The sequence below is a fragment of the Astyanax mexicanus genome, chromosome 19 (assembly GCF_023375975.1).
Source record: "Astyanax mexicanus isolate ESR-SI-001 chromosome 19, AstMex3_surface, whole genome shotgun sequence".
NCBI lineage: Eukaryota > Metazoa > Chordata > Actinopteri > Characiformes > Acestrorhamphidae > Astyanax > Astyanax mexicanus.
Window position 1 is genome coordinate 44,311,083 of NC_064426.1, and position 23,918 is coordinate 44,335,000.

At 36.9% G+C, this 23,918-nt stretch overlaps 1 protein-coding gene across 2 annotated transcripts in view; it reads left to right on the forward strand.

Annotated features, from left to right (window-relative positions):
- The first annotated feature begins 3,315 nt into the window (after positions 1-3,315).
- The window catches only part of LOC111192965 (SEC14-like protein 1), a 28,217-nt gene continuing 7,614 nt past the window's right edge, over positions 3,316-23,918 (forward strand). The window contains exons 1-13 of one of the 2 annotated variants that reach the window (XM_022671417.2): positions 3,316-3,459; positions 4,676-4,761; positions 10,295-10,444; positions 11,882-12,013; positions 13,498-13,626; positions 14,419-14,599; positions 15,409-15,518; positions 16,706-16,895; positions 17,343-17,431; positions 18,255-18,325; positions 19,115-19,286; positions 19,866-20,000; positions 21,244-21,378. In XM_022671417.2, coding sequence (XP_022527138.2) covers positions 4,699-4,761; positions 10,295-10,444; positions 11,882-12,013; positions 13,498-13,626; positions 14,419-14,599; positions 15,409-15,518; positions 16,706-16,895; positions 17,343-17,431; positions 18,255-18,325; positions 19,115-19,286; positions 19,866-20,000; positions 21,244-21,378 — 1,557 coding nt within the window. In that variant the 5' untranslated portion in view covers positions 3,316-3,459; positions 4,676-4,698. Of the gene's footprint in view, positions 3,460-4,323; positions 4,375-4,675; positions 4,762-10,294; positions 10,445-11,881; positions 12,014-13,497; positions 13,627-14,418; positions 14,600-15,408; positions 15,519-16,705; positions 16,896-17,342; positions 17,432-18,254; positions 18,326-19,114; positions 19,287-19,865; positions 20,001-21,243; positions 21,379-23,918 lie in introns of those variants that run through there. The other variant, XM_049468130.1, reaches the window with a different exon arrangement.

Genomic DNA, 23,918 nt, shown 5'->3' on the forward strand with positions numbered 1-23,918 from the left:
TCAGTATAGGACATGGGGTCACATTGAGTGCAACAGTACAAGTACTTTACACTTTATGATTATGAATCAAATTATGAATTAATATACTACTTTCATTTACCCAAACACTAGTCCTAATACTAATCTCAACACAAAGCCTAATCCTAACCATATCTCTGGCTCTTATTCTAATTTTATCCTTAATATTAAAACATTGACATAAATCCAAGACCTAAATCTGTCCTCTTATTATCATCACTAATCCATATCATGATAATAACCAGTCAACTGAGTAAAGAAAGAATTAAACATTTCCAGAACTTATCTTTAAATGCAGTGAAAAAAAGTCTATCCATCCGTCCATCCATCCATCCATCCGTCCGTCCATCCATCCATCCATCCATCCATCCATCCATCCATCCATCCATCCGTCCATCCAGCCAGCCAGCCAGCTAACCCCATTGATGCAAATTATGTAAAAAAATAATGCATTTATATACAGTTTGATTACTCAGAAATGCATCAATGCACCAACATGATTCATACATTATGAGAAACAGGAAACCCTATTGATTCTAAAAACAGTGCTGACCTCTATTGTGAAATTCACCTAAAGAATAAGCTTATCTTCATATATCCATATTTTCATTTTATTCTTTCATTATAAGCAGCTGATAGTAGATATCCAGTGTACTAAATCACTTTCATTAGGTAGGAATATTGACCAGATTGGTCCTGAACAAATTCAAACTCAAACTCCTAGTCTGCTCTGACTGTCAAGATCTCAGCAATCTGCATCCTAGAGTTGCGAATATCAAGAAAAATAAATCCGCCTGGTGCCGCTCATGTGTTCTGTCATGGTAATAATGCAAATGAATGTAATGAATTATCAACAAAATCCTTATACTTTCAACTAATATAAACTGTAATCTAACTACTATACTACTATAAAAGAAAACTCTCAAATCTCTCAATTTATGGAAGCATTTCCATCTCAAATGAGGACGATAATTTTTGAGCAGCTCAATGTTTTCTGGTATAAAGAATAATAACTTAACTATGTTATAACATATGAAACGGAGATAAACACACCAAAATAGGCTGGGGATCAAAAGGTTAAAGGAGTCGTCATCAGTCCAGGTATGAGTAGCACCTGTGTCAGGTGATTAACTTCATCACAACTTCAGCAGGAGGGCGGAGCTTAGCACAAAAGACACAGAGACCGATGTCCATTCAGTGTATATTTCCCTGTTGAGACTGGTCAGTGTGTTTCTCTGGTTTCCTCCCTGGAGACCCATCACTCCACTACATCTCCTGCTGGTTCAGAGTCTCAGAGCTGCTGCAGTCCTTAAGGAAAACAGTATGAAATCTTAATAATTGGATTTTGAATGATTTCCTCCCCAGACTCTGTGAGTTCAGATCTTCACCGCCTTCAGCGTCACGGTGGCTCATCCTCTCAGCCTCTCCCATTTCTGTAGAGATTTCCCCCAAAATCTCCACTAACAGAAGATCTAAACCATGACCCGCCTCCATCTCCATCTCCCACACAGCAGCACCAATCACTGCACACCTCCACAGAGCAGAGAACGCTAACACTGAAACACAGCAGTGACACCTACAGGAGGAGAGCTCGCTCTGCTCCAGCAGATCTGAGAACAGTTTCATCTATTAGATAAGATCTGACCTCAGACCACTGGAGGAGATAAACACCGACTCAATTACAGATGATGCTAATGCTAATGCTAATGCTAATGAGGAGGAGGAACACTGTGAGGAAGAGTGAGACAGTGTGGAGAAGAGGGTCAGGGGCAGAAACATGATCTTATTAACTTTACTAAAAGCAGTGGTATAAAGTAATGAAGTACAAATACTTTATTATGTTGCTTCAGTACAAATGTAGTTTATCTCTACTTTATGTAGTAATTATTTTTTACTTATTATTTTCACACAATTATCTGAACTTTCTCCTCCTTACATTTGAATAAAATCAGTCTCGTTACTCCTGTTTCATTTCAGCTGCTTTTCATTCCGGCTTCTCATCGTTCAATAAAACCTCTATCCAGATAAATCTCTCCATCCAGATAGAGTGAATCTGATTGTGATTGGATGTAGAGAAGTATAAACATATACCATTCCCTCTCCCTATTGGTTTATACTGTGATCCATCACACACGCACATGCCCCAGCCCCCAGCCCCCTCCCCCCCAATATTTTGTGTATTCATTGTTAGCCACGGATCTATCTATCTGTCTGAAGTGGAATGTAGGTATTTTTTTACTAAGCATATTTCATGCTGATTGAACATTTTTTTTGTGCTGTACAAACAGCAGTTTAATGCATGTGTTTGATTTGGGCTATTTACAATTTCATCTACTTATTGTAAATTTATACTGTACTGTACTAAAGTATACAATACTCTACTTCACTATTCTATTCTATACTACATTATAATGTATTACACTGTACTTTACTGTAGTATACTGTACTATACTATACTATACTATTCTATACTCCATTCTTTCTCTTTCTTTCTGTCTCTCAGTCATTCAGAATCTGAGCAGTAGGGGTGTTTTTGCTGTAGTTCTCAGCCACAGCTCCTCCTGCTGGCCAGGAAATACATAACCACAGATATAAAAAAGTAAAATAATAATAACAATAATAAAAAGAAGAAGAAGAAAACAGTGCTCTACATAATTTCATATATGATATATATATATATATATGTATGTTATCTATATATATACACACTTTCTTCCCCTCCTTCACTCCTCTATCCCATTATTTCCCTTTGACCTCCTTTAAGCCCTGTCTAAAAATGTTTTACCTTTAACTTCTATTACTTTTGTACTTGACTATTGTAAGTCGCTTTGGACAAAAGCGTCTGCCGAATGTAATGTAATGTAATGTAATATATATTTAACAGAACACTAACTGTGACCTGTTGTCCATCAGAATAGACTATGAACTATCCAATGAAACGTTTCACAAGCTAATGAAACAAAGTAAGAACTACCTTTTACTAATTTTATGTGATTCAGAGACTTTTTATCATGTAAATTTTTACGAGTTGTATGGATGATTTGTGAAATAAAAAGGGAGGAAGGAAATATCAAATATTAAATAAAAATGTAAACACAGGCTTACAGTGCAATTAATTTATATTAGTATTAGAGAATAATTTGTGTGCATTACTAACAGCAAACCCTATAGTTTTTGATTGACACCCTTTCTGACCCTTTCTGTTTGGCTTAATGTTTAGTCCAGGTAAGGTAGAGTGGGAGGAGTTAGGGGTGGGGTTAGGGGCGGAGTTAGATATATGTAGGAAGTGTTTGGATCAGCAGCTGCTTCTCTCAGAGCAGAGTTTAGTTACAGACGGACAGAATGCTGGATTAACTGGTGCTGTGAGATTAAACTGGATTAACTGGTGCTGTGAGATTAAACTGGATTAACTGGTGATCACAGATTAATTTACAGTTTAAGGTAAGTTCTGAGTTCAGAGCTCCACCTCTTCAGTAGGATCTTCTCAGTGTAGTTCTGCTCAGGTGTGTAAAGAGCAGCAGATACTCAGGTAAAAATCTGTTATTAATAAATTACAGTGTAAAAAGTGAAACATTATCATGTTCATTTATGCATTTAAAATGTTCAGTGTATTAGTTCATAAAAACTGCTTATATTTTATTAACCCTATATTAGAGATATTACAGTATTTATACTGAGGGTAAAATATTACTGCAGTAACAGAACTCAGTATTTACCTCCACAGGAAAGGATAGAAGAGCGAGAGTTTCCTCTGTTGTACAGGATGAGTTTATCAGAGTTTTCAGCCTCAGAAACCACAAGTTAACAAACAGCTCCCCAGATAAGAGTATCTAAATACTACACAGAGTATTTAGGTTTGTTTAACACTGTTTTTAAGTTTCTACATGATTCACTATGTGTTCCTTCATAATCTGATAGATCACTTCACTATTCATTTACTATGTAGGTAAAACTAAATAAATTAAAACACTGAATGAGAAGCTGTGTCCAATTTTTCGACTGGTATTGTATATATTTAATATATGTATATGTGATTTAATTATTGCCATAAAAATACAATTTCAGTTTTTTTTGTTGTTTTTTTTAAATAAGGTGATTAAAGCTGGTTATGCTCTTATCTCTTGGTCAGTATGTTCCTAAACCATCAGCTGCCACTAAAAACATCTGATTTTTTAATATATTTTTCAGCTGGGTTTATATTACTGTATAATATAGAGAACATGTAGCAAAAGTTAATGTTTACAAAAACTTAAAAACACAGACTGAGCTCATGTGATCCCGATCAGCTGATCTACAGCAGGGAGGCAGCGGCTCAGCTGAGGAGGATCTGATTCTGTAGATGTTATATTTCTATTTGTAAGATGTTATAAATGATATAATTCTATCTGTAAATTTTATTAATGCAAAATTCCTCTCTGTAGATGTCATAGATATTCTATATCTCTCTATAGATGTTATAAATGTTATATTTCTCCCTGTATATGTTATAATTCTCTTTGTAGGATGTTATAGATGTTTCAATTCTCTCTGTAGATGGTATAGATGTTACATTGCTTTCTGCAGATGTTATATAGATGTTATATATCCCTTTGTAGATGTTATATACATGTTATATATCTGTGTGTATATGTTATAAATGTTATATTTCTCTCTGTAGATCTGATACGCTGAGCTGCAGTCATGGTGCAGAAATATCAGTCCCCAGTCAGAGTCTACAAATACCCCTTCGAGCTCATAATAGCCGTAAGTGTGTTTTTATTAAGAATAAGCCTCATTTATATAATAATAACAACAACAACAACAACAACAACAATAACAATAACAATAATAATAATAATAATAATGCATTAATAACCCATTATTACATTATGAATTTATTTAGGTTATTAGTTTTTATTTATTTGTTTGTTTGTTTTGATTCTTATAATCTTAGTTCATTATTATTCATTTAATCATTTCTTATCATTCTTATAATTTTATGTTATTATTTACTTATACTATGCTTTTCTTCATTTTATATTTTATAAATTCTGTATTTTTCAATGTTAACTTTTTATGGTCACATTATTTAGATTAGATTTTTTTTGTATTTCTTTTATTTCTTTTTTTCATATTTCTAAATATATCAAATGTTTTCAATCCCTTTTTAAACAAATTTTCTTTAAGCCATAGGTGCAGATATTTATTTGATGTTGATTGTACAGTATGTATGTATAAATGTTTCTCCTTATTGATCATTTATTATTTTATCTTCTGTATTGGTCAGATTGAGGTTCTGTTCAGTAAATGTTGTGTATAATAGAGGGTAATGAAGCTGTTTAGCGCTGCAGTGCTTTTGCCTTTGGCCCTCTGTGTGGTTTTCTGTTTGCTAAGTGTAGATTAGCTGCAGCTCAGGTGAATATTTAACCACACCCCCTCCAGCACCTGCCGGACCTGAGCTGCTTTACTGCTGTATAAAGAGCTGGATCTGCGTTTCAGGCAGGATCTGGTGACGCGCTTAAAAAACTCAGAAACTGCTGACGGATCAGAAACTGGAGGAATAATTTAATCAGGATTCACACTGTGGGACTGTATGAGGAGTAATTCAGCTCATTACACACAGTCAGGGTGTTTAACACGTCATATACTGACACATTTATACTCTCTGACTCAGGACTGAACAATATATCATATATCATATATTGATATATCAATACAGCAGGTCTCTCTGAGTTGTTTATGATGCTGCACATGATGAATCTCTTCCTCATTCTCTGCAGCAGCTAGTGAAAGAAAATGTTCAGAAAAAAAAACGAGTCGATCAGGAAAAGCACCGTGTCTACATCAACCCGTGAATTAGTATTCATGGCCCCGCCCACCTCGGCTCGGGACCGCCCACAGACAGAGCAGAGCTGAAGCCGGCAGCGACGCCGTCTCGTCAGATAGGAGATAACTAACAGCGCTAGGAACAGCATGCAGTTCATTCCTGTGTTATTTGTGCGAATAACATATCAGTGTTTATATACTTTACCCAGTAATTCAGAGCTAAGAAACAAATGGTTAGAATTAGTCTATGGAGGAAAAACACCACCAGCCAAGTACAATTGAGATAGGTAGGTGTTTAGATGTTTAGAACAGTTCTGTTTACAGTTAAAAGTAAAAATCCACTCCGGGGTTTTGTTTTTTTCCATCTGCCTGGGCGGCTCTGCTGCAGCTCACAAAACCCTGGACTGTGAGTATCTATAGGTTTAAATAGGATCTCCGGTGGATTTTGTGTTTTACAGAGACTCTAAGACTAGGTCAGTGGCTGAACTGCACTTAGCAGAGCATTATTACACATGTTATAAAGTAACGTATGACATTGTAAAGACTCTAGTCTTGTTATTAGTGTAAAAACGTCTTTATTTTAAAATGTTTCTAACTGTTCTTTACGTTTGCATGCATGAATATTCATGAGCAACAGCTGAATTCCTATCATCCACTGGTGCTTTAACACAGAACTCTGAATATTTGCTGCTGTGCTTTTAAACAGTGTTTTTCAGTGGAATGTGTAGAGCAGATGTAGTAAACAGAGTATTGTGGCTGCGAGCAGTGAGCGCTGCACACTCCTGCGTTTAGTGTGTAAACAGCATGGAGCAGCAGAAGCAGTGTTTGTTCACTGCAGTACGTTATCTGGCTATTATACAGTGTGATACGATTTGATAAACCCTATCAAACTTTTATGTGAAGGTATAATCATTTACAAATATAAATAAAGACCCAAAAACACAGCCTGCTTCATGAATGAGTAATATACATTCAACTGTTTTATTAAATCTTACATATTTAAAATAATAGAAGACAGCTTTACTGTTGGTCGTATGTCTGTAACTCAGTAAAGAGCTTTGTATAGACACAAAAAACTGAGTTTATTCAGACTTTATTGAGTAAACTTTTATTACAGAGCAATATATTCCAGCGGTTAATGTTCAAATACATTATAGTAAGCCATATTTTAGTGGTGTAGCATTTTAGCCATATCATCCAGCACTATATTTACGATATATTGAGCAACAGTGTTCTTTTTATATAAAGAGGTTTTATTTAGAGTTGAGTAGCATGTTCTGTTCTCCAGAACACCATTAGCTGCTCTCTGATAACACTGATAAGAGCATGTCCACATGTGCTCAGACCTTCCACAGATATATTATTACATAATATATATATATATATATATATATATATATATATATATATATATATATATATATACACACACACTCACACACATTTTTTATTTTAATAACCAGAAGACAGCTTTACTCAGTAAAGCGCTTTGTATAGATACAAAAAATAAGTTCATTCAGACTTAGACTTAGTAAACTAAATACAATATCTACATTTTATTAATATTTGCATTATATTTTAATCCTTTTATTCAGAGCTGATATATTTTATTATTACAGAGCAACATATTTCAGCTGTTAATGTTAAAATGTATTAGTTTAAGACTTATTGGAGAGGTGTATAATTTTAGCCACATCATCCAGCACTATATTTATGATATATTGAGCAGCAGTGTGCTGTTAATATAAAGTAGTTTTGTTTAGAGTTGAGTAGCATGTTCTGATCTTTGATAACACTGATAAGAACATGTCCACATGTGCTCAGACCTTCCACAGATATTTGCATCTTATTGTAATCATGTTAATCAGAGCTGATATATTGTATCATCACAGAGCAACATATTTTAGCCAATAATGTAAAATGAATGTAATGTGTTTTAGAGTGCAGTTACTTTTTAAGACGTATTTGAGTTGTGTAGAAAATTAGTGTATATTTCTGATATATTGAGCAGCAGTGTGCTGTTAATATACAGTAGTTTTGTTTTAGAGTTAGAGAGAACACCAACAGCTGCTCTCTGATAACACTGATAACAGCATGTGCTCAGATCTTCTGTAACGTGGTTAAATCTGGCAGCAGCCGGTTTCTCTTAGCGAGTCTTATCTCTCCTGACAGTGAGTGGAGTTATAGAGTTTATATACTGTTGAATAATAGAGTTATAAAACCTGTATCTCTGTATATTAGCTCAATGATTTTGATCACAGCTATGACTTCACAGTTATTGATCTCTGCATTAGTGCTGCAAAACCGAGTCGAAGCTTTTAATACGCCGCTTTTTTCTGTGTTTGGAAACTCTTACCCAGATATCTGCTGAAATACACAGCGGCTGGGTTGTGTAATCACTCCTGAGGGTATTGACATTCTCAGCAGAGTTGATGCCTCATAGATGCTTAAATAACATTCAACTGAACGTCTATTAAATGCAGCTGAACTCTAAGATTGTCTATTGAATGAACCCTAAACACAACTCTAACCTGAACTCTTATCTTAACATTTTGGGACTAGGTATAGTGTTAAATTTAAGCTTTAGGTTAAGGTTTGAATTGAATGTTAGTTGAGTCACTTTGAAGCAGATAAAGTAGTTTTTAATTTTGGTTTCCCATTTTCTCCCCAATTTACGAGGCCAATTACCCAACCCAGTCATTAGGACTCCCCCTCTATCACTAGTGATGCTCCAACACCAGGAGGTTGAAGACTAGCACACGCCTCCTCCGACACACATGTAAACTCAGACTCCGCCTCTTTTTGACCCTCTTTAGCCGAGTAGCATCACAGCGCTAATGCTCTGAGCAAAGCGCAGCAATTCAGTTCTGATACAGCAGCTCACAGACGCAGCCTTATGCTGATCCACATCACCCTAGGAGTGATGAGGGGAAAGAGAGAGCACCATCTACTGTACTGTACCCACCCAGAGAGAACAAGACCAACTGTGCTCTCTCTCTGGGCTCCGGCAGCTGATGGCAAGCTGCATGACCGGGATTTGAACCAGCTATCTCCTGATCATATAGTGGCAGCGCCTTAGTCTGCTCGACCACTTATAAAGCCCCCCTTGTTTTAATTTAATCATCAATCACAGTTAAGCTCTAAAAAAGCACATCAGCACCAACATTGAATCACAACCTACTTTCCCAACAAAACTCTCACTTTCACTTAGGATTAGAATCTATTATGATTATTATCATCTTAAATAATCAGTAAGAATTCAGCACATTACTACATGTGCACAATTATATAATGCAATGATTCTAAGGTATATATAATAAAAGGTTAAAAAATGACAGTCGGAAATGAAAAAGAGAGCATTCGCTTCTACTGAATCTGCATTATGTGTAATGCATATTAAACTGAAGGAGGTATTGGCATATTGTCGTCTCACACCCAGGAAAACTGTCTGGTCATCATTACAGCAGAATTGATCACCGCGGGAATTAGGTGACAGCGTATAACCATCGATCTGCCCATGACATCATTAATCCACTGCGGGAATGAGCCTAATGATTTTATTCTGGGCTGTACAGAAGAGTATCGGATTTTCAGATTCTCAGAAAGTGTTATTTGACGTCATTGTTTAGTCAGATGAGCAGACGGCACGCCTGCCTGGCCAGAAAACACAGGAGCTCCACTGACTGAATACAACCTAGACAGACACCAACAGTCAGACGTTCATCGCTATCTCGGTAGCACAGGCGCCGTGCCGAGCCGAGCGTACACCCCCACTTATTACACACACATGAACACACAGCAGCACAAACCCAACTTTTACATCAACAATAAACAGAATAGTAAATAAAATAACATTGCTGTTCCCGTAAATGAGCTGCTGGAGCTCCTTCACAGCGTCAACCAGCAGCTCAGTTTCCTCTGCTGAGAAGAGTTTGTTGGACACGTCCAGGTAGCTGCACCGTTAAAATAGCAATCCACCAAAGACAGAGCTCACCTGATCTACTCTTAAAGAGAATGATGAGCAAGAGACACTCTGATTGGTTTATTATTTCACGTTACGCCCAAAATGAACCACACCCATCATTAATTAAGAGAATTAGTACATGCCGTTTGTGCGCTTCAAGCTGATCAAGGTGTACTTTTCCTGTGGTTTTGATAGCAAAGACACACTGACACGCCCTGACTTAAGCTGCATGGTGCACGGTTAACCTACAGAGATATATATATTTTTTTCTTCAGTGTACATCAATATTATTAGATTGCACATGATAAATGAAAATTGAGGTATTGATGAAGCAACAAGATTTTAACCAACATTATTTATGCTACTATATAATAAAAATAATTAATCAATCACTAATGTGATCAGGTGTAGCCCAGGTGTAGATTTATTGATTAAGATCTGAAAGCTGACTGTTATCAGTGTTTCTGTGTCTGACTGTCCTATACCCCCCCTCACTCTTTTCTACAGGCCTATCAGAGAAGATTCCCCACCAGTCCACTCATCCCCATCTTTGTGCACAGTGATGTTATTAGTGAGAGCAGTAGTGAGGACGGGGCGACCCATGTGATCGAGCGAAGGTGCACTCTGGATGTGGACGCTCCTCGACTGCTGAAACGGGTAAAACTCAGATATATACAGAGTATAACACACAACACCAGACTGAGGGTCAATCAACCAAAGCAGAATAACAGGTCCTTCAGTTTTTTTAAATTTTTCACTCTATAAGGTGAAAATACATTTAAAATCCTTTATTTTACCCAAAAATCATCCGGTGTAGTACAGAGTTATACAGAAGTTTCAGTTTAGTTCTCCAGCACAGAGACTGGAGCAGTATTAGCATTAGTCGCTAACCACGCTAAGCGCTAAGCTCCAGCCCTAGTTATCTCTTTTGTCATTCAGAGGTGAGTATTATTGGCCTGTAGTCTGCTGCTAACACCAGCTAGCACTGCTGAAGCAGCATTAGCATTACTCACTAACCACGTTAAGTGCTAGTTAGCTCTTTTGTCATTTAGAGGTGAGTATATCTGACTGTATTGTGTGCATTTACCATTTTAAAACAAGCTAAATGAGACGAACCGCTAGCTAACACTCTGTGTTCCTCAGTATAGCTCTGTCAGGAGGCTTTAGCTTCTAAACACTAGCACTAGTGGTTAGCCGCTAATGGTCATCCTCCAGCCTTAGTGCTGGAGAAATATGGAGATCTAAGCTTACTGTACATAAACGGAAGCGGGTCCCACTCTATAATAAGTGTCCCTAATTACTATGTAGTTACACGGTAACAATCCATGTAACTACAGTGTAACTACTAATAAAGTACACATTGCTACAGATTAACTACAGAGGTACAGGTAATGTAATTACACATGTATATTAAGGTTAATTATGACTTGTGTAAGTACACATGTGTACCAGGGTGAGTGTACTAACACAAGTGATAGAGTAAGTGTACTTACACATGTGTAATAGTGTGTGTGTACTTACATATATGTAATAGTGTGTGTGATAAGTTGAGTATAAACTTATCCAACAGTTATTGTCTAGTATGTAATTAGGGCTGATTGAGTACACACACGTTGTTACACATGTGTAAGTACACTTACTCTATCACTTGTGTAAGTACACTCACCCTGGTACACATGTGTACTTACACAAGTCAAAATTAACCTTAATATACATGTGTAATTACATTACCTGTACCTCTGTAGTTAATCTGTAACAATGTGTACTTCATCAGTAGTTACACTGTAGTTACATATATTGTTACCGTGTAACTACATAGTACTTAGGGACACTTATTATAAAGTGGGACCCGGAAGCGCTTTACTCACCCAAATAAACAGGAGTTTTCAGGAGAGAAATCTGTTTATATCAACATCCAGCTCTCGTTTGACGTTAAAATATATATATTTTTAAGAATTACTGGGTGTGTCCCAAAGTTTTTGACCCTCACCATCAGTGTGTAGTCATTTCCCCAGCCTACCTTAACATTTTTATATAATTCAGTAATTACAGAATGTGTGATGATCAGCTGTGGTGTGTGTTTTATATGTACAGATAGCAGGAGTGGAGTATCTGTACTTCGTTCAGAAGAACACTCTGGACCGGCAGCAGAGAACTCTGCATATTGAAGCTTATAATGAGAGTTTCTCCAGCAGAGTGATGGTCAGAGAACACTGCAGCTACACGGTGAGAAAACACACCGTACTCACACACATTACACACCTTACTGACAATTAAATCATATATAGAGTTATCAAAAACTACAGTTCACTGTTCATCTGCTCTGCCTCGAAATGACCTCCAGTCAGATCAGCAGAATCTGATCTCTTTGTTTTTTTCTCAAATAAAAGACTATAGACTGAATTGAGAACAGCTATAAAGCACTGTGTGTGTTTATCTTCAGACTGTGTGATGAAGTGTTCCACTTTACTGTGTAAATATTAAACCCAGCTGCAAACACTTCCTGCTATTCTGTAGATCAGTAAAGTTCAGTAAACACTGACCTGCTGTTGGTTAAGTTCCTCCACCTTGTGTCTAACCTCACTGACCCATATAATACACCTACTGTAGAGCAGATTGCAGAGTTCAGAGCTCTTATATTTCTATACAAATATCCATATTGGACCCCAGGTGACAATACAATATGACTAAAACTATACAGTACTATTTACTCATATAATCCATTTGTCCTTATATATGTGTGATTATTGGCTGTAGCTCATCTTGTGACATACATTGTTTGACAACCGGTCTCTCATTTATTCTCGAAAAGTGGCTGCTATAGAAGCACTGCTGACTATATGTTTTAAAAGTGGACTCTGTATCAACTCAGCAGTGTTTCTGACATAATTGTACAGATGTTGACCATGGTTCTTTACAAGAATACCGGTCAATTACACATTACGCAGCTTGATTTAGAGCGTGTGACTGTTGACTGTTTTAATCAGTCAGTGGCGCACCTCTATTTCCCACCGCCAAGACACAAACATATTGCTTGAAATGGTCTTAAAATCGCATTATTATTTATATCTAATTTATAGCAGTGAGGGTTGGTGACTGTGTGAGATGGTGGGGAAAAAGGCGGGAAAGGCAAATAAAGGAAATACCAGATGGCAGGTCGCAAATAAAGGAAGAAATAAACAAAATTTAAAAACAAACTTAGGAAAAACTTGCTTTAAACATTCTTCTCTTTTTCTTGCTTTCTTTTAAGATCTTTTCTTTTGTTTGGCTTTTTTTAAGATCTCTTTTCTTTCTTTAAGTTCTCCATTTTTAAAATCTCATTTCTTTAAGTTCTTTCTTATCTTTTCTTTACCCTCTGTTACCAGTCACCATCTACTAAGGTGTGACAGGTTGAGCTGCTTGCTATGGCTTTATATACCAGTGCCAGCAGGTGTGCCTGGTTTGCTCTGATCACCTCTTGGAATTCTGGGATTTGGAGTTCCCCTGGATGAGAGAGCCTTATTTACACAGCACTTATTTCTAATAAAGCACTTTTCGATTCCTTTAAAAAGACACTAAATTACATTTGAATTTGGTCATTATTTTGAATATCGTTTTAATGACGTGGGTCTGGGTGGGGTGGGTCAGGTGGGGTAAGTGGGGGGGGGGCAGATCCTGTGTTTTAAGTGAGGTTTTTTATATAGAACTGAAATTGAATACCTGCTCTACAGGTGCATCCAGAGAATGAGGACTGGACGTGTTTTGAGCAGTCGGCCAGCATGGACATGAAGTCTTTCTTCGGCTTTGAGAGCACAGCTGAGAAGATCGCCATGAGGCAGTACGCTGCCAGCATTAAAAAGGTCGGTGTGTGTGTATACAATATATATATATATATATATTCAGCTCTGTTAAAAATGAAGAGAGCACTTCAGTTTCTGAATCAGTTTCTCTGATTTTGCTATTTATAGGTTTATGTTTGAGTAAAATGAACATTATTGTTTTATTCTATAAACTACAGACAACATTTCTCCCAAATTCCAAATAAAAATATTCTCATTTAGAGCATTTATTTACAGAAAATGAGAAATGACTGAAATAACAAAAAAGATGCAGAGCTTTCAGACCTCAAATAATGCAAAGAAAACAAGTTCATATTCATAAAGTTTTAAGAGTTCAGAAATAATCAATATTTGGTGGAATAATCCTGATTGGTTTATAACCACAGTTTTTTTTTTTTTCATCTTGGCATCATGTTCTCCTCCACCAGTCTTACACACTGCTTTTGGATAACTTTATGCTGCTTTACTCCTGGTGCAAAAATTCAAGCAGTTCAGTTTGGTGGTTTGATGGTTTGTGATCATCCATCTTCCTCTTGATTATATTCCAGAGGATTTCAATTTGGTAAAATCAAAGAAGCTCATCATTTTTAAGTGAAATCTTATTTTTTTCCAGAGATTTATCTATCTATCCATCAATTTACCAACAGAGTAGGGGGAATGGGCAAAAGAAGGAGAAATATAAATTGATGTACTGATGTAATGAACCCTAGTAGCAGTGATCACATCTTAAGCCATATAATTTACGTAAAATGTACTGCAATAACTACAGAACATTATTTTAAATGTATTTCTCTCTGATATCTCTTAATAAAGGGGAAGGAGATAGTTGAGTATTATCTGAGAGAGCTGGAGGAAGAGGGGATAACCTTTATCCCATGCTGGTTCCCTCCTTCAACCAGCACCAAACCCAGTTCAGCCCGACCCGTCCCCACCAGCCGAGCCCCCGGCCGAGCCCACAGCAGCCCCGCCGACGCTCTACCAGCATCTCCAGAAGGTCAGGAGAACAGAATTACAGAAATGTATCATTTTAATTTGTATGTATTGAGATATACAGGGGTTGGAGAATGAAACTGAAACACCTGTCATCATTTTAGTGTGGGATTTTAGGTTTCATGTCTAAATTGGAGCAGCCTGGTGTTCAATCTTCATTAATTGCACATTGCACCAGTAAGAGCAGAGTGTGAAGGTTCAGTTAGCAGGGTAAGAGCACAGTTCTGCTCTAAATATTACAATGCACACAACATTATGGGAGACATACCAGAGTTCAAAAGAGGACAAATTGTTGGTGCACGTCTTGCTGGAGCATCTGTGACCAAGACAGCAAGTCTTTGCGATGCATCAAGAGCCACGGTATCCAGGGTAATGTCAGCATACCACCAAGAAGGACCAACCACATCCAACAGGATTAACTGTGGACGCTGTAAGAGGAAGCTGTCTGAAAGGGATGTTCGGGTGCTAACCCGGATTGTATCCAAAAAACATAAAACCACGGCTGATCAAATCACGCAGAATTCAATGTGCACCTCAACTCTCCTGTTTCCACCAGAACTGTCCGTCACCACAATCAATTATTGTGCTCTAAATCCAGGTGTTTCACTTTCATTCTCCAACACCTGTATGTGTTTAATGTGTACAGTATATAATACAGTCTTAGGTTAGAGATATACCCACTGTTTGGCCATATGTTTGTGTAGATCACCGACAGCACTGTAGAATTAACTGATATTTACAGGTGTGTAAAACTTCTGCACAGAACTGTATGATATTTATAATTATAGATATATATTTCTATATGTGTTTTAGATAAGTTAGATGCAGACTATATCCGGCGCTATCTGGGGGAATTGAACCCTCTGCAGGAGAGCTGCCTGATCCGACTGAGACAGTGGCTGCAGGAAACTCACAAGGGAAAGGTGAGGAGACTCGGTTATATGAATAAACACTTTAACCACAATTCTATTTACCAAAATTCTATTTAACATTTCAACACTATATTTTACGTCTTTAAATCAAACCTGATAAAAACCTCATCAACAGTTTGTAGTTTTGTTGCTCAAAAAACATACAGTAATTGTTCTGTTGTTCTGGCTACTGCACTTGCACAGATCTCCAATTTAAAGGGGAGGTTTCACGATTAGCACTAGCTAACCCTTCTTCACTCCTAAGTAAAAGCAGCAATCTGATTGGATCTTTTTGTTGAAGAGTGGCTTTTATCCTTGATGGGTTGAGTGTTATGAGAAATTAGTATCTAGTTATATTTCAGGCAACTGCTCTTATTTTACTTTGTGATGCCCCACATACAGTACAATTACATACAGTAATTCAGTATGTCAAATTCTCCCATTACTCAAAAATATCACTTATATATCATTAAGATGCACTTAAAGTACTTTAATTTTCCCCAAAATCATCAGAGCTCCTTATAATCCGGTGCTCCTTATGTATGAATTCTACCAGTCAGGTATTAAGGAGCAGTAAAGACACTAAAGTCACTAAAGTACAGAGATATACAGGAGTTTCAGTTTAGTTCTCCAACAGCATTAGCATTAGCCGCTAACCGTGCTAGCCATTTGGCTGTTCAGAGGGGAGTATATCAGGCTGTGGTCTGCGTGTTTATCATGATAAAATAAGCTACGTGGAACCAACCGCTAGCTACTATCACCCTGGTTAACCGGAACACTCAGGGTTCCTCAATGCAGCGCTTAGGGGTGCCAGTTATGCAGCATTAGCGGTTAGCCGCTAAAGCTAATGCTCCAGTCTTAGTGGAAATCTGTAAATATAAGCTTACTTCAGGAGAGAAATCTGTGTAGATTAACATCCAGCACTCTTTTGATTTTTCTGACTCGTCTGAAAATGTGTTTTTTTAAGAATTACAGTTTTTGTTTACTTAACTTAGTTTAGCTTTACAGGTCCTGTTACCCAGTGTTGCATAATGCACCTTATAATGTGAAAAATACGATAGTACAGAAAGGGTCTTCATGGATGTAATGTTGTTATTTGATTACAGTTTGTTTAGCTAGTGTAGTGGGACTTTAAAATCTGCTTTATGCAAAATGAAATTTAGTTTTAATTAAGTTTGACTCGCGTCCGTGTTCTGCAGCTTCCTAAAGACCAGCATGTCCTGCGCTTCCTGCGGTCCCGCGACTTTAACCTGGAGAAAGCTCGGGAGGCGCTGTGCCAGACGCTCACCTGGAGGAAGCAGCACCAGGTGGACTTCCTGCTGGATACGTGGGCGTGTCCTCAACTGCTGCACGACTACTACGCTGGGGGATGGCACCATCACGATAAGGGTATGAATGGATTGGAATAGAATTGGCCAACTGACCACAAATATATATATAGAGAAAGTGAGAGAGGCGGGGTAGTGGGAGTTAGTTATGAGATTTAATCCATATTTTAGAATAAATAAAAAATGTAACAGACCTCTCAACAGTAGTGATGCTGTGTGTACACCTCTACATAAAAGACTGAGTTACAGTGAGTTCTGCTGTAATCTGCTGTCGTTTCTGGAGCTGTGATGTCATGTAGATGCATAAAATACATTTTCTCTGATATTTTACTTTTACAGAAGAGAATTTATCACAGAAAAGATTTAATTAGTTAAAATACAAGCATCATAAGATTTAATTTAACTAATTAAATATGTTATATATAAATAAATATATATAATATTTAGGTGTTAAATATACAATAAAAATGAAGTAAATGATTGTAATAGTTTGTGTGGTTTTGATTAGATGGTCGTCCTCTCTATATCCTGAGGCTGGGACAGATGGACACTAAAGGTCTGGTTCGGGCTTTAGGAGAGGAGTGTCTCCTCAGACATGTGAGTAACTTATTAAATATTATCTTATTAAAGGTTTGGGCGCTGCTGATTTATTTTATTTTTTATTTTACATAAATATAAATTTTAATACTCTACAGTAAACACAATTTTACACACTTCTACACATCCTAAAGCATAACTACTTATTACTGTACTTCCTGTACTGGGGAATGGCTCTGAAATAAGGTCTTAAAAATGCCACACGCCAAACATGGCGTGTTTTAATACGCAGTACAACTACAATAAAAAAAAATATATACTAATGTTGTAATGTTGTACACTTTTAACACATGAGCTCATATCTTTGCAGTTCAGCTTTTTTTTTTCATCACAAAACAGTATATTTTTTGTCTTGTCTCCCATTGTTACCGGTCACCCCTCTACAAAGGTGCGACAGAGTAATTCGATTTTTATACTGTGTCCCTCAGCTGAGGCTGGTCACTGCTGATTACTGCAGGGGATTCTGGGACTTGTAGTTTTTTTGACCCAGTTCCACCAGGTGCTAAACTGCAGCTTCCAGGCCCTCTGCTGGTGGTTGGTGGTATATGCTGCTTTCTTACAGCTCTTGGGACTGAAGCACTAAAAGTTTAAATTACTTTAAAATATATTCTATAGAAAGTTCTTTAGAAAGATTCTTGTTTTTCTCACATTTTAGGAATCTATTTAATTATAAAAGTGTATTGTTGAATTGTAGTTTGTCTCCTTTTATTTACAGTCTTGCATCCTTCAGCACTGAAATGAGCTTGAATGCTCTGAAGTAAAATAAAAGAATGATAAATTACTGCACTGTTTTATCCCTCTTTTTCTCTCATTCCTTAATCAGGTTCTGTCCATTAATGAGGAGGGTCTCCGGCGCTGTGAGGAGAACACCAAGCTCTTCGGTCGACCAATCAGGTAAAACATTATCAATAAATCAAAACATGATTAATCACATACATATAAACTTATATAACTAATTATGTATAAATTATACATCAATATATGTGCCGATTTACATATAGAACTTTTTGTTTTAATTGTTTAAATATATATATATATATATATATATATATATATATATATATATATATATATATATATTATAGTTGTTATTTTACCTGATATTATTATGGTTGTGCATTGCTGTTATTCTGCATTATTATTATTATTATTATTATTATTATTATTATTATTATTATTATTATTATTATTATTATTATTATTATTATTATTATAGTCGCTTTCTTCGCTGCGCTTCTTGTCCCGCAGTTTGAGATATCAACACCGTTCCAACTCCACCTAGCAACCACCAGCAACCACTTAGCAACACCATAGTAACCTCCATGGATACCATAAAAACTCCTTAGCAACAACCTAGCAACACCTTTGCAACCACCTAGCAACCGCTTAGCAACACCATAGTAACCTCCATGGATACCATAGAAACTCATTAGCCACCACCTAGTAACACCTTAGCAACCACCTAGCAACTGCTTAGCAACCACCATAGACACCATAGCAACAACCTAGCAACACCTCAGCTACCACCATGAACACCATAGCAACAACATAGCAACCCCCTAGCAACCGCTTCGAAACACCATAGCAACTACCTAGCAACCACTGTGGATACCATAGAAACTCCTTAACAACTACCACTGACACCATAGCAACCACCTAGCAACCGTTTGTGTGTGTGTGTAGCTGCTGGTCGTGTGTGGTGGATCTGGAGGGGTTAAATATGAGGCACTTGTGGAGGCCGGGGGTTAAAGCTCTGCTGAGGATTATTGAGGTGGTGGAGGTGAATTATCCCGAGACTCTGGGGCGGCTCCTGATCCTGAGAGCTCCCCGGGTTTTCCCCGTCCTCTGGACTCTGGTAAAAAATCACTTAATCAATAATAAATCAATAAATCTATTACAATCATCACAATAAACTCTGTGCAGATCTTATATCTGTATTTATATTTACAGTTAATTATAATAATACTGTTTTACACACAAACACTGTGACAGCTTAGCTTGATAAAAAAGAGATTTCAGAACCTGAATAATTATATTTAATTACAATTGGTTTCAAGACGCTGCTCATCTCTATTTTTATACTTTATTTTTGCTTTAATGTTTGTTTTAAAAGTGCAGTTCTTATACTTCTAGATACAGCAGAGACTCACTCTGTGATACAGTTATGCACAGTGCACTTTATTATAATAATATAAAAAAAAAAATGTATTTTAGTAATATTTAGAACTGCAAACAGTACTTAACTGCAGTATCATTTTGCACAGACGATCAGTTTAATCTATTATTTGTCTATTTTCTATTTGCCAATAGTAATTAATCAATACTTAAATATTTAGTTTAATATTTGCCTAGTTTAATGCATGTTTATAAAGTTAGAAATATGTGTTTAATGAATGTAAAGCTGTATAGCTGATCTCAGGTCTGGTCTCTGTAGATCAGTCCGTTTATTGATGAAAACACCCGCAGGAAGTTCCTGATCTACGCAGGAAATGATTATCAGAGCTCGGGGGGGCTGCTGGATTATATCAGCTCAGAGTTCATCCCGGATTTCCTCGGGGGAGACGCTCAGGTGAGATAATAATAATCTGTAGGTTACTGCGCTCTATAATGCTGATCCATAGCAGTGATCACCAGCACTGATGATGGTGGCCGGTGGCTTCTGGCTAGAACTGTCCACGTCAAGGGATAGGATACTATTTTTTCTTCCATGACATTTTACATGATCTGAAACAGTATCAGGGTATTTCTGTAATAACGATATTAGTTTATTCTTTTAAAAAAGTAAATAATATTTAAATGATTTAAATGATTCAGAAATATCACAACTATCTTAATATTGAGTTTTTGTTCTGTTTTTTTTTTTGTTCTGTTATTTGTTTGTTGTTTGTTTGTACTGAGCGGGTCGACCCGAGTAGGATGGGTTCCTCTGACTGAGTCTTGGTTCCTTCCAAGGTTTCTTCCTCTTAAAGGGAGTGTCTTGCCACTGTGTCACCATAAAATCAGCATCTCTGTGGTGCTGCTCATAAGAGGCGTGGACCTGTTTTTCCTGTAAAGCGGCTTTGTGACAACCTTTGTTGTAAAAAGCGCTATATAAATAAAATTGAATTGAATTGAATTTTTTATTGTATCCATTTCTTGGAATATATTAATGTGTATTATACAATATGGTAAACCTCTATTTGCCATGTCAGTGTGCTAATTAGTTAATTGGTTAATCAGGTGCTTTAGGGCGGAGTCAGAGTTTTAATTAGATAATTAGTTATTTTATAATTAGTTACTATCTGACTTCTTACATAGCCACATTAATGTGTATTAATTGCTCGATAATTATAGTGATATACTGCAGGTTTAAGTTCATTTTTACACTCTTCCATTGTAAACTATATAAAATGAATTAAATAAAGAGTTAAGCTTCACTTATTACTCTTGGTATCGGTTTATTAGCTCTCTTTACAGTGTGTCTGTTTTCCAGTTGAAATATACTGTAGAGCTGTCCAGGACTAGAATAGTAATGTTCATTTAGTCTTAATTTAAAGGTCTGGCTGCCTTTCTCTGTGTAAATTGTACTCATATATAATAATAATTTACTGTAGCAATTTTAGTTTAATTCTAAAGCAACAGCAATAATTCTGTAAAATATTGTAGTTGAAACACCCATCACTACAGAGAATCCATATGTTTTTTGTATATTTTGTTTCTATAAATCATTTTTAAATTGAGTACAGTATTGAAAAATACCCATAATTCAGTTCAGTAGAGTTCCTCATTGTTTTTTATATTTTTGTCCCCCTGTCTCTCTGATCTGTCCTCAGTGTGACGTCCCCGAGGGCGGACTCGTCCCCAAGACGTTATATCACACCGCCGAGGAGCAGGAGAACCAAGAGCTCAAACTCTTCACGGATACAATCTACAAAACCGCCAGCGTGTTTAAAGGAGCTCCGCACGAGGTAACGCACATTTAACTTTATATAATATTAAAATATGAGTTTATCAGGTTTATTCTCTATTCTTACAGCTGTACTGAGTTCCTGCTGTACAGAACAGGACATTAAAAAAGAGGGTTTTTTTACAGTTTGTACAAACATGCTTTAGACTGGATGATATGGGGCATATTTTGCCTCTGCAGATAAATCACTTTTTACGAAATGACTGTATCTCAAAAAGCTGTGGGAGAGCGGAAGTGTGCTTTTCAACAAATGAAAGAACTCTTTATCACATTTTACACTGGAGTTCTCCTTTAAACTAATAGTTTATATTATTGTTATTATTATTATTATTATTATTATTATTATTATTATTATTATTATTAGTAGTAGTAGTAGTAGTAGTAGTAGTAGTTGTAGTTGTAGTAGTAGTAGTAGTAGTAGTTGTTGTAGTTGTAGTAGTAGTAGTTGTAGTAGTTGTAGTAGTAGTAGTAGTAGTAGTAGTTGTTGTTGTTGTAGTTGTAGTAGTAGTAGTTGTAGTAGTTGTAGTAGTAGTTGTAGTTGTAGTAGTTGTAGTAGTTGTAGTAGTTGTAGTAGTAGTTGTAGTAGTAGTAGTAGTAGTAGTAGTTGTTGTTGTTGTAGTTGTAGTAGTAGTAGTTGTAGTAGTTGTAGTAGTTGTAGTAGTAGTAGTAGTAGTAGTAGTAGTTGTAGTAGTTGTAGTAGTTGTAGTAGTTGTAGTAGTTGTAGTAGCAGTAGTAGTTGTAGTTGTAGTAGTTGTAGTAGTTGTAGTAGTAGTTGTAGTAGTTGTAGTTGTAGTAGTAGTAGTTGTAGTAGTAGTTGTAGTAGTTGTAGTAGTAGTTGTAGTAGTTGTAGTAGTTGTAGTAGTAGTTGTAGTAGTTGTAGTAGTAGTTGTAGTAGTTGTAGTAGTTGTAGTAGTAGTTGTAGTTGTAGTAGTTGTAGTAGTTGTAGTAGTAGTTGTAGTAGTAGTAGTTGTAGTAGTTGTAGTTGTACCTTTGGACTATTATTTGTTAAATCAGACCACTCCTGTAGGTTATACATACATTGTTAAGCCTCGCATGGAAGGGCGAGGAGGTGGTATCGCTGCAATCTATAGGGCAGACATTAAAACAACTACAATTTCCATTCCTGCTGCACTTTCTTTTGAACACCTTGTTTTCAAGCTGTCTGGCCCTACTCCTCTGGTCATTGCTGTGATCTATCGCCCCCCCAAGCAAAACCCCTCCTTTCTTGCTGACTTTTCTGAGTTCCTCACTCATCTAAGTGCCCTTTCTTCATCTGTTCTCCTCTTGGGTGATTTTAACATCCATATTGATGACACCAACTGCAAGTTTGCTAATGAATTTTTGGATTTATTAGAGTGCCTTAGCTTTACACAACATGTTGACTTTCCAACTCATATAAAGGGTCATACTCTAGACCTTGTCTGCTCGACAGGTGTTGCTATAAATCACATCTCCAATCAACAACTTGGTGTCTCTGACCATTTGACGGTCTCCTTTGATGTTGATGTTCCTGCCCCCATCACAAAAACAAAACGTAAAATTTCGTTTAGGAATCTTAAACAAATTTCCCCCTCTGCTCTTACAGACTCTCTTATCAACCAGTTGTCTGTCTCTCCTCCTCTGCCACCTAGAAATCCTTCAGCCCTTGTCGATTATTATAATGACTCTCTCTCCTCCTGTCTTGATCAGCTGGCTCCTCTCAAAACCAAAGTAGTTTCATTTTCCCATTCATCACCATGGTACACACCAGAACTCCACCAAATGAAATCTCGGAAACGCCAGCTTGAACGACTTTACAGGAATACCGGCCTAACAGTGCACCACCAGGCATACTCTGATCACCTTAAACTTTATAAAGATGCCCTAAATACAGCCCGATCCAATTACTACTCTGATCTTATTCATGCTGATTCGTCTAACCCTAAAGCTCTCTTCTCCACAATAAACAAACTTCTCAAACCAATGGATAACATCTCCAATTCCTTTACAGTTGATAAATGCAATTCTTTCCTTTCATTTTTTCAAACAAAAGTCGAGACCATTTACAGCTCACTGTCCATCCCTCCTGTCCTTCCTGGCCCTCCATTTGTCTCACCACAATTTATCACTCAGCCTCTCTCGCAGTTCTCACCTGTGTCTCAAATACAGCTGTCAGAGATTGTTGCTAAAACTCAAAGCTCCACCTGTATCCTAGATCCTCTCCCATCTAAACTGGTGAAGGATTGCTTCCCAGCCATCTCGTCACTCATCACAGACATAATAAACTCTTCCCTTAGCTCTGGTTCAGTTCCACATTCCCTCAAACTGGCTGCTGTCACCCCCATCCTAAAGAAACCAGGGCTTGACCCAGAAAATTTCACTAATTTTCGTCCCATCTCAAACCTCCCTTTCCTGTCAAAAATGCTAGAACGTGTTGTTGCGTCTCAGCTTACAAATCATTTAGTTTCTAACAATTTGTTTGAACTGTTTCAGTCTGGTTTCCGTCCCAAACATAGCACTGAATCAGCCCTTATCAAAGTGACAAATGACCTTCTTCTTTCC